General features: G+C 43.3%; 1 protein-coding gene across 1 annotated transcript; it reads right to left on the reverse strand.

The window, feature by feature from the left end:
- Nucleotides 1-8,293: 8,293 nt before the first annotated feature.
- On the reverse strand, nt 8,294-14,374 carry LOC118789021 (secreted frizzled-related protein 3-like). The gene is made up of 7 exons (XM_036545298.1): nt 13,772-14,374; nt 13,410-13,445; nt 13,088-13,147; nt 12,644-12,709; nt 12,113-12,317; nt 11,909-11,972; nt 8,294-10,713 (listed from the first exon to the last, which is right to left on the reverse strand). Exons 1-7 carry the CDS (start codon nt 14,223-14,225, stop codon nt 10,639-10,641), a joined length of 960 nt encoding a protein of 319 aa, XP_036401191.1. The 5' UTR covers nt 14,226-14,374; the 3' UTR covers nt 8,294-10,638.
- Nucleotides 14,375-14,749: the final 375 nt, after the last annotated feature.

The raw sequence follows: 14,749 nt of genomic DNA on the forward strand, positions 1-14,749 counted from the left end.
CTGTCCAGGGCACTTTTCAAATAATGGCGGAAACAGCGCGGCACGGTACAGATGCATGCTGGGATTGGCGTCATTGCGTCACCACAGAGAGCTCGTTCCATATCAGCAAATGCGAATTTCCTTTAAAAGAATGTGATTTGAATGATATCGTGGGAATCCTACGAAGAAGGTAATTAATTTACACACGGTGGCATTAAAGTTTGTAAATGCCAAACAGAAAGAGCTAATCCGAATTTTCTTAGTGTAAAGAAGAAGATAAAATGTTTGACTCTTTGGTGGTTAAAGGATTTGTCCTTAACTGGTCGAGTAGATTTGTCAAACATTGGATTATCAAGATTTGTATAGATTAGTTTCGGATTATCAAGATTATCTAGATTAGATTAGTTTGCACTACACTTATTTTAGGGGTTCCCCAAATAATAATCAAAGAAGTAGAAATGAAACTTCAAAATTTTTTTTGGAAAAGTAAGCCTTGTTATTATTATTTTAAGAATGTATTATGTAATGCACAAGGCAATAGAAGCCAAAATGTGTTAGATTTCAATACATCTAATGGTCTATTTAAAGATGCATGGGTATAAAATTATATTAAGGTATTTTCCCAAATTTAATTTTTGAAAAGTGGGTGGTTTCCAATTTTATTGAAACATAATTTTGATGTGTACAAGATTTTAATTAAATTGGCTAACTTCTGTAAACAGTTTATGACATCCTAGGTAACTGAATAAAAGCAGTTTTCCCCCACATAAATGTCTAATTTTAAATAATAAGGTCACCGGATTTAAGAACAAAAGTTTTGTTTGTGGCTTTTAGTTTGTGACGGTTATATAAGTATTTTGCAGGGACATAAGTTCCTTTTTGTGTGGATGGGGAGTTTAAATCTGGAATATTATTGGATGTTGTATGTATCACAGATAAGACATGTAATAACAGCTCTATCTTATCTTGAGCTTTAAGCATATTGACATAGGAAATGTGCCAGAGAGGCCGTCTGCCATTCCGGACCATCCGAAGTAAATGTGATGCACCCCTGCTGTTCCATACACAGCCTGTGGCAAAGGATGGGGGGGGGGGGGGGGGGATCCTGGACAACCTGTCCAAGTTTAATGAGCTGCAGTCCAGGTGTGCAGCGAAGATATCCCAGCTGTGGTCCTCAGCATGCACCATTACTCTCTGCCACGGGACAAGAGTTCCACTCGGAAAAAAAGCGATCATGCAGACAGCCTCCATCACTGGGGGCAACTGTGCAGACTGGCAGACTGGGAGAGGGAAGGTAGTGCATAAACACCTGTACCTGGGTACACAGATGTGGCATTTGGCAAACATCTTCCCTAAAAAAATCACCTCATCAACACGCAGCTCTCGAAGAAAATGGGAAAATTTCAGGGTTCAGAGGACCAGTTCATGTATATGCACTGAGATATCGGAGGCATTCTCTCTGACTGTATCCACATGTTGAATGCATTTTTCCCTCAGAAATCCAGGCAGGTTCACTTGTACTCACCAGAGTCTCACCAAGGGCTGTATTGGTGCAATTCAGAGAAACTGCTCTTACTTTAATTGCATCAATTTCAACCAATTTTAGCAGTGCAGTTGCAGAGGATTTTTTTTTAAAAGGAAGGAAAATATTTGTTTTTTTCTTATAGAATGTAACATTTAATGTTACCATTGAAAATATTTCAGCTTCATCCTGGAGACAAGCTCTTGCAAGGGACGTATAAATATAATGTGCTCTCAAACATTAGCATTCAACCCTCATTTCTTTCATTTAGGAGTTCAAAAAGTATAAATCACATGTAATTACATACAGGGTTTTGTTTCTTAAAATAAAGAAAGAGCATAGCATGTATCATAGTGAAGGCTATGTAACAGATGTTTCAGGATGTTTCCGTGTGTTCATTTCACTGGTTTTGCAACATATGCAGGTGGCTGCGGGAGGCAACAGGCCAAGTAAATTAAACAAACTGGTCAATAAACGCCCAATTCGAACACAGCGTTCCTTGTTATGTTTCTGCCACCAGGTGGCAGCAAAGAGCAAGCAAATTTTTCTCTGAGCACGCACACAAAGTTGAATGCGGCTAAAGACAAGGTTTAAGCCTTCCTGACACACTCAAGTGGGACAGTTTCCCCCTGTTTCTGCCCCCTCCTTCCTCCTATCGCCTGCGCAGTCGGCTGTCCTCTCTCTCCTGTCCTGCCGTCCCCGCTCTCCCTCATTCCCTTCCCTGGGGGGTGATGCGGTGGAGCGTCTCCGGCCGTTTTCCCAGCCCGGGCGAGCTTCCACGCTTCCTGTGTTCTGGAAGGGAAGGGGCGGTTCAAAGCCTCCGCTGGCTGATCCGATCACGCGCGTCAGGGGAAGACAGGGGGGGATGAAACGTCCCAGGACGCGAGCGCCGTGGCAGCACTTCAAACCGCTTCCTCCTGCGAGCACGCGGTGTGTGTCCTGGCGAAGGCAGCGGAACAGGGAGAGCGGCCCTGCCCCCGCACCCGCACCCGCGCCATCGCCGTGGATACGCTGCTGCTGACACCGGACACGACATCACAGCAGCCCTCGCAGGCTGGGACACAGATCGCTGAAGGGCAAAGCCCCTCATCATTACAAAATACTGCAAATTGTCTTCTGGTATCATGGCCTCCCAGGGGGCAACTGTCAACAGATTTATTGTAATGGTAGGGGAATACCATAAAGCCCAGCATCTATTGGTAGATATAGATAGATAGATAGATAGATAGAGACACACAGATACCACAGTTGTGTCATGTCCTTACTTACTTGTGCCAGACATAACATAATCGGACTCAATGTACTGTATAGATCAGGGTGTTTCTGAAGCCTTGTACCTGGTGTGGCAGTAACACCTACAGAAAAAGACCAGGTCCTGTCCATTGCTGCCAGCGGGGAGCACAGATCTCCAGCTCTGACCTTTTGCTGGGTTGGTGATTTCTCACTGTAGGGAAGCTCTGTGGAGCGGTTCTCTCCTGCTCCAGGGTGGAAAATCCCACGCCAGTCCTTTGGCTCGGGTTCGAGCTGGCAGCAGGTCCGTTACTTCTGGCGTCAGTGCGTTGCAACACCTTGTAACTCAAGTGTGGTTTATTAGGGGAACACTGGGGTTCACCGATAACACACAGTATTCTGTAAATGCATACGTCATTTCAAATTACAATGAAAAATAAAGGTTACATTTTATCGTGCATTTAAAGTTTTATAATTTGCTTAACCACCGCGCAAAAAAATCTAACAGCAATAGCTTTTAATTTTCATTTTTCAATTGCCGCTCATTTTCCTTTAGTAGTGTTCACACTGCAAGTCAGGAGGGGGGTTTCTCTGAGAAAGGAGTTTTATGTGTCACACATGACCCATTCTATCTGTTAATGTGTTTCAGCAGTTAGCTACACCTCAGGAGGAGGGCTTCCATTAAACTTAATGACTTTTCTACATCAGGTTCTCGACTAGAAATCACACTTTAACCGTGTCACTGCATCACAGTCTCTGGAGAGATACTGCGTGTGTGAACATCAGACAGTTTCAGAGGAAAAAAGATAAAACTAAAGTGAGTAAAACTGCATGACACAACAGTGAAGAAACGAAGGGATCCATTAGTGTTTTACAGTGTGGTCACACCATAATGATGATATACATAATTACTGCAGAGTGAATAGGGACAGCTGAATCACAACTCTAAGGGGTAACTTTGTGTTTGACCCCTCTGCACTCAGTAACATTTGCACTTGGACTGAAATAAAACCAATGTGTGAAGCATTTGGGAATCACAGATACTCATTATAAAGTGCCAAGCACAGAGAATGTACAACAGCCACGATAAATGAAAACTGAATGAATGTTTTCTCTTCCACATCCCATAATTATGATCATCACCTCTGTATAATACGATATAATAAAAGCCATCTGCACAAATCAGCTTCTGTCTAACAGCAGACAATGGCCACACTGTTCTCTGAATGACATTGCAGAATCTCCTCAGGCATGCGGCCGGCGATAGAGCTTATTCCAGGACTTATTGTTACACACAGCTCTCCTCCAGACAGCCTCGCAGACACACAGACACACACATACACACAGACACACACACACACACATACACACACACACACACACACACACACAGACACACGCACACACACACAGACACACACACACGCAGGACCCAGAGTGTCACTTTCGCTTTGCCCAAGGCAATTAGCCACCAGAGGTCAAAGGGCAGGGTGCTCTTGTACTCCTTTGATTGATAAATTAGCATGCAGAAAATCAGCGTTTGGGGGGAGGGGGCAAACAATCGGGGGCAGTCAGGGGGTTGAAAATGTGGGACGAAACCCCTGAGGGCAGAATGCCCACCCCTGCTGCAGGGGCCGAGGTTAAGCAGGGTTTTCTGGGGGAACCGTGATGAATCCCTTTTTGAGAGGGACCGTGGCGAATCCTTTAGTGAAGAAACTGCGTGCCAGATCGCTCGGCTTCCTCTGGTTCCTGTTACCCGCCACCCCCATCCCCCCCTCACCACCCTCAAAACTCCTTACTTGGCATTCAGCACCTAGATTAACTCTTATTTATCTGTAAAGAGCAGCAGTACACCTGACCTCCCCCGCGGGACACCCCCCTTCCCCCCTTCTCATGCTAATTGCTTCCTGGTTACATAAACGAGGAGGCGGTCGTGCCCTGGCTCCTTTGAACGCGGCCGTCGTGAATGGTCTACACACATGGAGCACAGGAAAGCTCAACTTGTCTTTCACCTCATTAAAGAGCCATGTTGTTTCTCTGAGGCGCGGTGCGAGAAAAGCACTCATTAAGGTGGCTGGTTCAACACTCTGTCTGGGGCAAACACAAGCGGACCTCAACTACAGCATGCATCTGTGAATAGCTTTTGCTCTATGTACAGAACTGTGCAGGTCCCTGAGTCCAAAATGCACCTGCGGAGGAAGGCAGCCCTTTACAATGATCAGATCCAGAACATCCATTCATTCATAGAACATTTCCGCGTGCCAGTGTATTCATATTTAAAAACCATGTGTCAGGAATGAATGTTCAGTAAGAGGAATTTCACTGACTGTTGCCCAGAGCGATCAGAGGATTTAGCCACTGTGCCCCAATTGCTTCTCCACCATCTGGGCAAACCCCAAATTCATTGTAACTGCCACAATGCGGCCTTTGTGACCGGAACAAATTCCTGACCGCGGTCGTCAGCCTATGGGCAGGAGTTACATTGTTCTGCATGGCTCTGGACACACATGAAAAAAAGATCCTAATTGGTTATCTATAAATAGTTTATGGTGCTTTAAATCAAAGCCACTTCCATGCACCGCGGTCCTCTGGTCCAGATTTAGTGGTTCTGTCGTTGGTGTGGTGCACAGTGATAATCTCATTCAGGCCTCCTTGACAAGGCACTCAGGCTCGTGAACTATTAGAGACTCTTTGTATAGCACTGAAGTGCAATTTACTGTATCCTCTTGCAACAGAATTGGCTATCACCATATGACACAGAAGACACACAGCCACTGAAACATTACATTACATTACATTATTGGCATTTAGCAGACACTCTTAGCCAGAGCAATTTACATAGGTTACAATTTTTTTACATGTTACTCATTTATATATCTCTATATTGACTGCGGCAGTTCTGGGTTAAGTATCTTGCCCAAGGGTATAACAGCAGTGCCCCAGCAGGGAATCAAACCAGCAACCTTTTGGGTCCAAATCCAGCTGTTTACCACTATGCCACACAGCTGCATAGCAAACACTCATACCCAGAGCAACTTACATGACTTACCATCTTTAAATGTGATCCATTCACACAGCTGGATGTTTAAAAGGGGTTAGGTACCTTCCCCCAAGGAACTGTTCATGTTCCATTTGCTTTAAAATGGTAAGAGTTCTACAAGCACTGCTCCACACAGCTGTGCTGAACAAAGCCTCTGCAATGATTCCAGTGAAAAACAGTTTATCGTATGTCATGTACGTGATATACTATGTTTGCACTGGAACCAGTACAAAGCTATTACACAGAATAGTATTTTGTACCATTTCCTGCTAAAGCAAAGGAATATGCTTGCATCGCAAGCCAGTACCAACAGGATGACAGCGCACTTTTCGGATAAATGTTTGTTTAAGGCATCCCCAGATCCAGTGAGTTACAGACCTATAACGTTAATGATGTTTGCACTCACTTCTGTGTAATAGTTGCCACGATGGAAAAATCAGATTTTAACTTTTAAAGGAGAAGTTCCTGGTAATTGACTTTTGGCCTTATTCTGGATTGGAACAGCCCCTTGCGTGCAAGCCTTAATTAGCATTTCTTGGAATATCCGTACATTTAGTTAGACACACTAAAGCACCAGATTTCTTAAGCGCTAAGCAGAACAACCCAAAAGTTTTGAGCAAATGCCAAAAAAGTGGAACTGAAAGAAGAATAAACTTAATGCTCACTCTGACGGACGGAGGTCTTAGACAGGCATCCAGAGAAACTTTCAGATCGAGTAGTAAAAAGATGTGACTTGGGACTAGTTGCTGTTGCTTTGCAAATTTTCAGGAAAAGGCCAAGCTTGAGTCTGTCACTTCAAAGCAGAAGAATTCCAGATGGCCTCCTTAGGAACAGTTTCTCTTTATTGCATTCATTTCAGATTGCGCTGTAAAGATGTCACGAATATTAATGCTGCCCGGGCCAGCTTAGTGATGATTCATTGAGCATGCTCCTTGACCTATTTTGCGCTTTTTAAACGAATGTAGGTTACTTTTGTATTTTCCCCCGTTTCCTGCTGTGTGCCAATTAGGGTTCACCTGAAACATAATCGTCAAGCAATTAACGACAGCTTTGGCTCCACTGTAAGCATAAAATTGGAAACACATTCTGAGGTTTTTTTCGAACGGCTTCAAACATGTGTTTCCGATCAGTCGACAGATTCATGAAAGCCTACCCTGGTGTCACAGGAAATGAACAGAAAGGGAAAGAGACCCAGAACGACAGTTTGTCTTGTCAGCAGTTCCTCGTTGGTGTGAAATATCGGGCTCTGCTATTCTTTCTGGCACTTTCTGACCGCTGTTGACCGCGGAGCTGGCGGTCCGTCAGGGCTCGATTTCGAGGGCGGTTAACCTTGTCAGCGGTTTCGGAGAGAGGTGCAGACGCGACAGGTCCCTTTATGCCGGGACAAACGCATTTCGGAACGTGAAATTCCCTGTGAACTTATCCCTATCAGGATAATATTAATGGCCGTTCAGGGGAGCTCGGCATCAAAAACCATGCAAACTCATACCTCAGCTCCTGAGTTCAAACCAGGGTCCGCATGCGAGAGACCAGGCAGCCATCGGTCAGCAGTCCATTTTGGATACAGCTTTCAGTGGTTATGTTTTATCAGTTATATGAAACCCCTGTTGCTTCTGCATCATAGTTGATCTATCATAAAGAAAGTGACACACATCAACATTTACAGGGCCATTCATTCTTGCATTGGCTCGCTGACCTTGTTTCACTCAATGTTGTCAGAATTGGCTGTAGGACAGAGAGAGAACGAGGGAGGGAGAGATTATTTATTGATTGCGTTTTCATTATTCATATGCTCTGGCAATGCACACCCCACATTTGTCATGCCAATAACCACTACAGCTGATTTGAATTGAGAGAGAGAGAGAGAGAGAGAGAGAGAGAGAGGTAGTTATAGACAGTGAGAGAGATACCCTGGGTTGATATGATATGATTGGTGACACGTTTTGAAATGCCTGACCCCTCTTATGTTGCTGGGCCAGGTCCTGATTAAGCAGAACAATGGGCCATTTTTAAGCTCATACCAAAAGAGATTAGGAAAAACAAACTCCACATCTCTGTGTTTGATGGTTCCCACATGGTGTGGAATTCCAGTAGCCGAGTGTAAATGTGAGGGCTATGCAGAAGGCCCTGTTTATGGTCAGCTCTGACTGCGGGGGGAACTTTATTCTCTGAATTCTCTGAATTCTCTGACTCAGGGCACTGTGGAACGCTTATGGGGTCAGGGTGGATGAGCGAAGAGACCATCAGCAAGACAAGTTCACTGATGTTGTAATGACTAGCCCCATTTCTCCCACAAACTTCCACTGTTCCACTCTCTCATTGCAGATATACTGTAAGGATGGTTGAGTATGACTATGTATCGGGACATGGTTGGGACCTGTGACCACAGAGGGAGGCGGCCATCTTTGATTGAGGATACAGTGCTGCTACAGTTATGGAGTCAATTTAAAAACCTACATGGAATCAGATTATGTCACATTACAGTCCTTGTGACTAATACAAATACACACTCTTCTTGGTGATACATTGAATTTTTTAATGTGATGTATTTGCATAGCATAACAGCTTGTTCTGAGCCACTATAATTTACAATTACTACAATTTTTATTTAGCAGACTCTGTAATATTGTTACACAGATGTGATTTTGGTGGCACCAGGTGAGGCAACATTCTCACCGTTGTCCGAAGGGTCACTTTATTACGCCAAAGGCGTGTCCTGTTGACTTAATGGTGTTGCGAACTTGTGAATATCTCGATGAAGCTTTGCACAGCAGACACGCATGCAAGTGTAGCGCACTTGTCAAGAAAGATCAGCCTCGGCCTCATCCTAAGGACAGCATTTCCCGTATTGACTTCTTGGCTTTGAGTTGGATTAGCGGACAACACAGCTTATCGATACCATTTCAGCAGCCTTCCTCAAATGAGTCCCACTGAAGAAATACCCTCATCCAGCCCAGTGCCACTCCATCCGATGTGCCTGAGAAGGTCACAAAGCCGGTGTCATCGAAGACTGAAAATTTTGTCATTGTTTATAAGGACAACGAGAAGCCTTAGACTACGGCGACAATGCTCTCCCGAACTACCTCACTGCACAAGTTTTCCCTGTTCGTAGAAGGAGGCCCTCTGTCAACACAGGGTATCAGCTCACATCAAACCCAAGCGCTTTCACAGTCTGTACTGGCTCCCCTTCCGTGGAACAGTGCATTCATAGCGCTGGGACTGTGTCCAGTGCAGAGCTAAGCAACTCCACAGGAAGCAGCGCTGGGGCCGCTAATCCCGCCGCGTTTGATGGGTGTGCTGTGTTTGTCCGCTGCAGACCCCCAGGGGTTCATAGCTGACTGGGTCACGATTTCACACGGGTGGGTGTCACTGAAAAATCACCATTTGATACTCGCAGTGTTAATGCAACCCAGTAATCCAGAATCTAAACCAAAAATATCAACAGTATGTCACTTGAGCACAGAAGTCAAATGGATCATGTAAAGTTCAGTCAAGCTGTGCATCTTTTTTTTTTCTCTCAGTTCCTTTGAACATGCTGGGAATGTGCTTTGGTTTCAAATGTCAGGTTTGAAACAGGAAGGGTGGGAGTATTTTATTACTATTTGTCCTAATTTGCAATAACTCCTATACAGATTAACCATTGGTAACTATTGATTACATTGGTAGTAACTCAATATATTCCTTTTAAAGATAAGGAACAACATATGAGATTATGATTCATGAGTAAAGCTCTCCTTTGATTGGTCGTGTTTGCATTGCAGCACTGTGCAACAATATACTCAGAATGTAATTATTTCTAATGTGTCTCCTATGCGTTATGCTTCCTCATGTTAACTGGAGCACACTGTGTGAGTGCTGATCCCTTTTTTTTCTGGATCTGGTGTATTTTTTGAGTCTTGGTTTTGCACGCTTTGGCTGAGACACAAGATGTGACGAGAGGATGAAGCTGATCTGGTTTACAAACAGGATCCACATCCACCCGGTTTTCTACATGCATCTTTGGAGTGGCTGGGAACCAGGGCAGCTCAAATGAAAAAAAAGAGGAATGGAAAGTTCAGTAGAGAAAAAAAAAAAAACAAGCTGACCAAAGACAGTTGCCAGACAGTTAATATGTCATGTTATGTAAGTTCCAAGGAATGCAAATGGAGGAAAAAGGAAACCAATGACATGTTTAAAACTAACAGATAACAGGTATTCAAAAACATTGTGTATAAAGCTCCTTTAAAGTGGACATTTTTCAATAGGCATGTCACATTGTTTTGCCCCGATACCATTTTTTTCCAACTCTTGGATCATCCAGACACGCCTGTCAGACTCTTGCCAAAAAAAATATGAGGTTCTTTTCAATCCTCAGGGCTCCTCTGAAGAGTGTTCAGTCTCCTTTGGGGCTGTGCAAATGATAGCCACAACCAGGCTGCTTGTTTGAGTTCTGTTTATCTTTGTGTTAGAAGGATTAAGCTGAACACTGCGGCGTATCTGAGCACTTTGGTGTCACAAAAACGTCCACTTCAGCCAGCATGTGGCCGTCAAACAAATGTCCCGCTCTTGTTCTTCGGATAACTTTCGTTGCACTCGCTCACAGAAAAAGTCCATCCCTCAACCAAGTCCAAAGCCAAGGGCTTCTGACATCCAACACAGTGCTGTTAAATAAATGCTACTCTCATGGCAAGGGAAGCAAAGAGAAGCAAACCAATACTTACAACTAATGATAAATCAAAAACAAAAACAAAAACAGCCTACATTCGACTAAACTTCAGTTAACGTGTCGTTACAAAAAAGAACGTGCAATAGTGCAATTTTTCACTTGGTTATTCTTGGCTCCACGTCTCGCTAGCTCCGCCCTCCCGCGGCTGCACGCGTCTCCGCCTCAGTGACGGCTCCTCCTCCCGCTGCTCTTCCCCGCACCTCCCCGGCTTTGTTCGCGCATTGCCTGGTCCCAACGCTAAAAAACGACACAACAGCGCGGCCTTGAGATGTTTCCATCACACGTAATTCTTTGAAACGTTTTCTTCAAAAAACACAGCATCACAGGAAATGTAACAAAGGGCAAGATAATTGTTTTCTCATGTCTCAAAACTGTTTCCAACTAAACTATATAAAAAATATAATCTAATGGTATAACACTAGGTCTACTAGCTAGCTTGTACCTTGTCTGGTCAACTATTGAAACCTGGTCATGCAGCACTTCTGTTATTGTTTACTCCACATGGTGTTTTGCTTGTGTTGTACTCTACCTTACTTGTCGTTTTGGATAAATGAATAAATGTGAATGTAATGTAAATGTTTCCCTTCACTTATATTGGCACACTCCTTACTCCTTGGACACAATTTAAGATGAGAAAAGTTTAAGTCGTAGACGAGACACAGTTCCTCAGTGTGAAGCCGAAGCAGAGCTTCTGGTTCTGTTAGGCCTGCGCTTACTAATTCAAGCCATCTAAAAATGGCTGCTTGCACCGGTTAAAGATCCAAAAATAAATCTTTTTTTTTTCAGTGTTTCCAGTAAGTCATGAGCAAACATATAACTAGAGACCTCTCTTTCCTCCATGTCCCCAGCTCTCTCCCCCTCCTAAGCACCCCCCTAAAACACACACACTAAGCTGACCCTGATTTCTCTTGATGGTGTCTGTTTCTCCTCAGCTGTCAAATATATCCCATCTACACTGTGTGCCAACTTTAAAAAACTGAACAAGCGTTATGCTAGTATCTAGGAGGATCTTAACTAAAGAAAAAGTCTCAGACACATACTTGGTGCTTCAGAGTGTGCCAGTGCTGTTTTAAACCAAATGTTGGTTCACTGAACTCCGTTTGAGGGCCCCCTGACACTTTTTTTCATGATTTCTTTTTCCAAATGCCACATATTGCATAAAACATTTCAAAAGTGGGGTCAGCTCATGACAGAAATGTCTCAGTGAACTCTGCAGCATATGTGCGTGTGTCTGTATGTCTGCGTGTGTGTGTGCGTGTGTATTTTTATAAGCAGTCTGTTTCATACACTTTACATCATGTGGTAACAGTTACACTTACATTTCACTGTGCTACACTTAAATTCTATTGTGCTGCTGGAAGTCTCTCTGTACAAGACTGTCTGCTAAATGAATGTAACGTAATTTACTGTAATGTAATGCAATGATCGGTACCTTAACTTTCCTTCCCACACGGTCCTTCCACTTTTGAGCAATGGATCCCTCAATGAGCAGCAACCTGGAAGACAGCAATCACCATACATGATGTGTTAAAAAATGACCCAATACCAATTCCAACAGCAGCCCCGATGTCCTTACTAAACTGTTGTATGCAATGATTTTGGTTGAAAAAGGGAGGTGCAGGTAGCTGAGAAGCACCTGGACCGCTCCTCATTCTCGTAGCCCATGATGATGTACTCTTCGTTGGCAGAGAGGGGAGGGCACAGACACCCCGAATTGTAATAGAGCGTCAAGGTGTCACGGGGGATGTTGACCAGGGACGATTTCAGGACGTCCTTGACTTCAACCACCGCACTCAGGTCGTGATTCCGGCTTCTAATTTCTTTAACTCGTGCTCGAATTACTGAGGAGACACAGAGATAGAGAAAAAAATGTACACTCTGGTTTGCTCATGTAAAAATAAATATACTAAAATAATGAATAATACTGAATTATGTGGTTCCACCTCCACACACGTAAAAATGCCCATTTAATTATTAAGCTATTAAGCTTCAAATATGGCACTGAGACAGAACACAAGCGTACCATTTGCAGATTTACTTCATAATCTCCGAGTGTAATGCACTGTAATATATGTTTATTTACTTATTCATTCATGTCTTGTGCATTATGATACTTTTTGGTTGCGTTCAGCTGACATGGAACCATACACCAGCAGTAAAAACTCACCGTAATTGTAGTTATTCCTTAAATATGTCCTCTGAGCAAGTCTAACTGTCTTACACTTGCATCGTTCTAGGGCATAGAAACAACATATTAGTACTGCAAAACACAGAACAACTAACAACATTTAATTTATATGGCTCATTACTATGAGTCATATCAATTTTCATACAGAAGACTTATGTGGAAATCCATACAATAAATTGCAATGTGTTTAAATGCCTTTTTAATATTCGGTTGATTATTTATTATTATTTATTATTTATTATTTTCAATCCAGTTTAATGCTACCTCTTCTTTTAGACCACATTGAAAAGGTAAATTGATTAAGTGAAAACTATGATAGCATACATATCAATAACTTCATATCCTTTATGTCCAACAGCAACATATTTGAAAACTTGTGTACACTCACATTGTTCATTTTGAATGAAACAAAAAGCAACATACCACTGTTTGAGCCTTTGCAGTTAACATTGTGGGAATCCATTGGAAAGTCTGGTGTTGACTCTATATGAAATGATAGAGGTTTAGTTTTGACTAAAACTGAAACACACAGCCTTCATTGTATCAAGCAGTTCCAAAGACCCTTGCCTGTCAGTTCTTAAACTATAACGTATATAAAGTGGTGGATTCTCTTTTATTATAACAAACAGTGAACCTTTACAGGACAACTATGCACCTCTTTTCAACAGTAAATGACACTGATGGCATTCAGTTCTGAATGGTTGGGCTTCTGTTTGTTTTCTATATTTATTAATTGTTCTCTTACCTGGTGGGCATTTCGAGAAGTCTTGATTGTATGGATCTTAGAAAGAGCAAGATAAACATAGCTATATTAAGTATGTCAGTTTTGAAAAATAGCTAATATTTGCTACCACATCATGTGAATTTCAATAATAAATTGGAGACAGCATGCAAGCAATGGGGAACCAATTACATCATTATAATGATCATTTAACTTACGCAATAATAATAATAATAATAGTTTTATAAACACTATAAAATGCACAATCAAACATGGTTACAAAAGTAACTCGATATTGTTAGATTTTATATTCACATTTATAATGGCATATAATATCTTAGCTGGCGTTTTCATAATCGGTATAGTCAGTGAACTACATTATTTACCAGGTCCTTCAGCTTTGACTATAGCCTCCGGGGAGATGCAGACCCCTCTGTCATACACAGGCAGCTCTTCGCAGGCGAGACTTTCCGGCCATGTGTGGTTGTATTTCTTCATAACGGGCTCGCAGCCGCACTTCGCCCGCTCGCACACCGACTTGCAGGGCTTTATCGGGTCATGCTGGAAATCTATAGTGCAGATCGGTGCGTACATCGCGCAGAGGAAGAACAGCAGGTCCGGGCTGCACTGGGTACCCAGCAGACCCTCGAACTGCTCGATGGCCAGCACCGCGTTCGCCTGCGTGCTGTGGTGAAGATGGTTCGGCATCTTCGTCATGTTCCACGGCATCGACTTGCACATAGGGATGCGGACAGGCTCGCACGCCGCGGCCGTGGACCGGGGTATCCCAGCGAGGCATGACAGAGCGAGGAAACTCACGTACATCTCGTATGAAAACATACTGCGTTCAGTTAGCGCTGAATAATATGGCGTAAAAAATAAATATCTAAAATGTAAACGCTTTGGTTCGTTAAGGTTTAAAAGGATAAATGCATATGCACATATATTTATAAACTGATTCAAAAGTTATAGCAGTCAGAACATTTGTAAACCTGTAGCAAACCGCAAAAAAGAACTGAAACTAACTAAGGAAACGCATGCAGGGCTGCGTTAAGCAGAGCTGCAGAGAGTCATCCCCAGGTTGAGAGAAGGCAGGAGTCCCCTGGCGAGGAGCGGACAGCCTCAGTCCGCTGCGCTCATGGCGAGTCGGCTCGTGATGCGCGTTCGCTGTGATTGCGAGCGCATGCAGCTGGCGCGCGCCGTCACTGACCGAGCCTCACAGGACGAGCTCTTTTTAGCCTGCACATCGCCCCTACCAAGCCCGACCCTCCTCTTATAACGCTCTCAAAAAAGCTGTTATTCACCGTTTCTCACCTTCCAAACCCTATACGTAAGGTATCTATTTATATTTAAAAAATCCCCGT

The sequence above is a fragment of the Megalops cyprinoides genome, chromosome 14 (assembly GCF_013368585.1).
Source record: "Megalops cyprinoides isolate fMegCyp1 chromosome 14, fMegCyp1.pri, whole genome shotgun sequence".
Taxonomy (NCBI): domain Eukaryota; kingdom Metazoa; phylum Chordata; class Actinopteri; order Elopiformes; family Megalopidae; genus Megalops; species Megalops cyprinoides.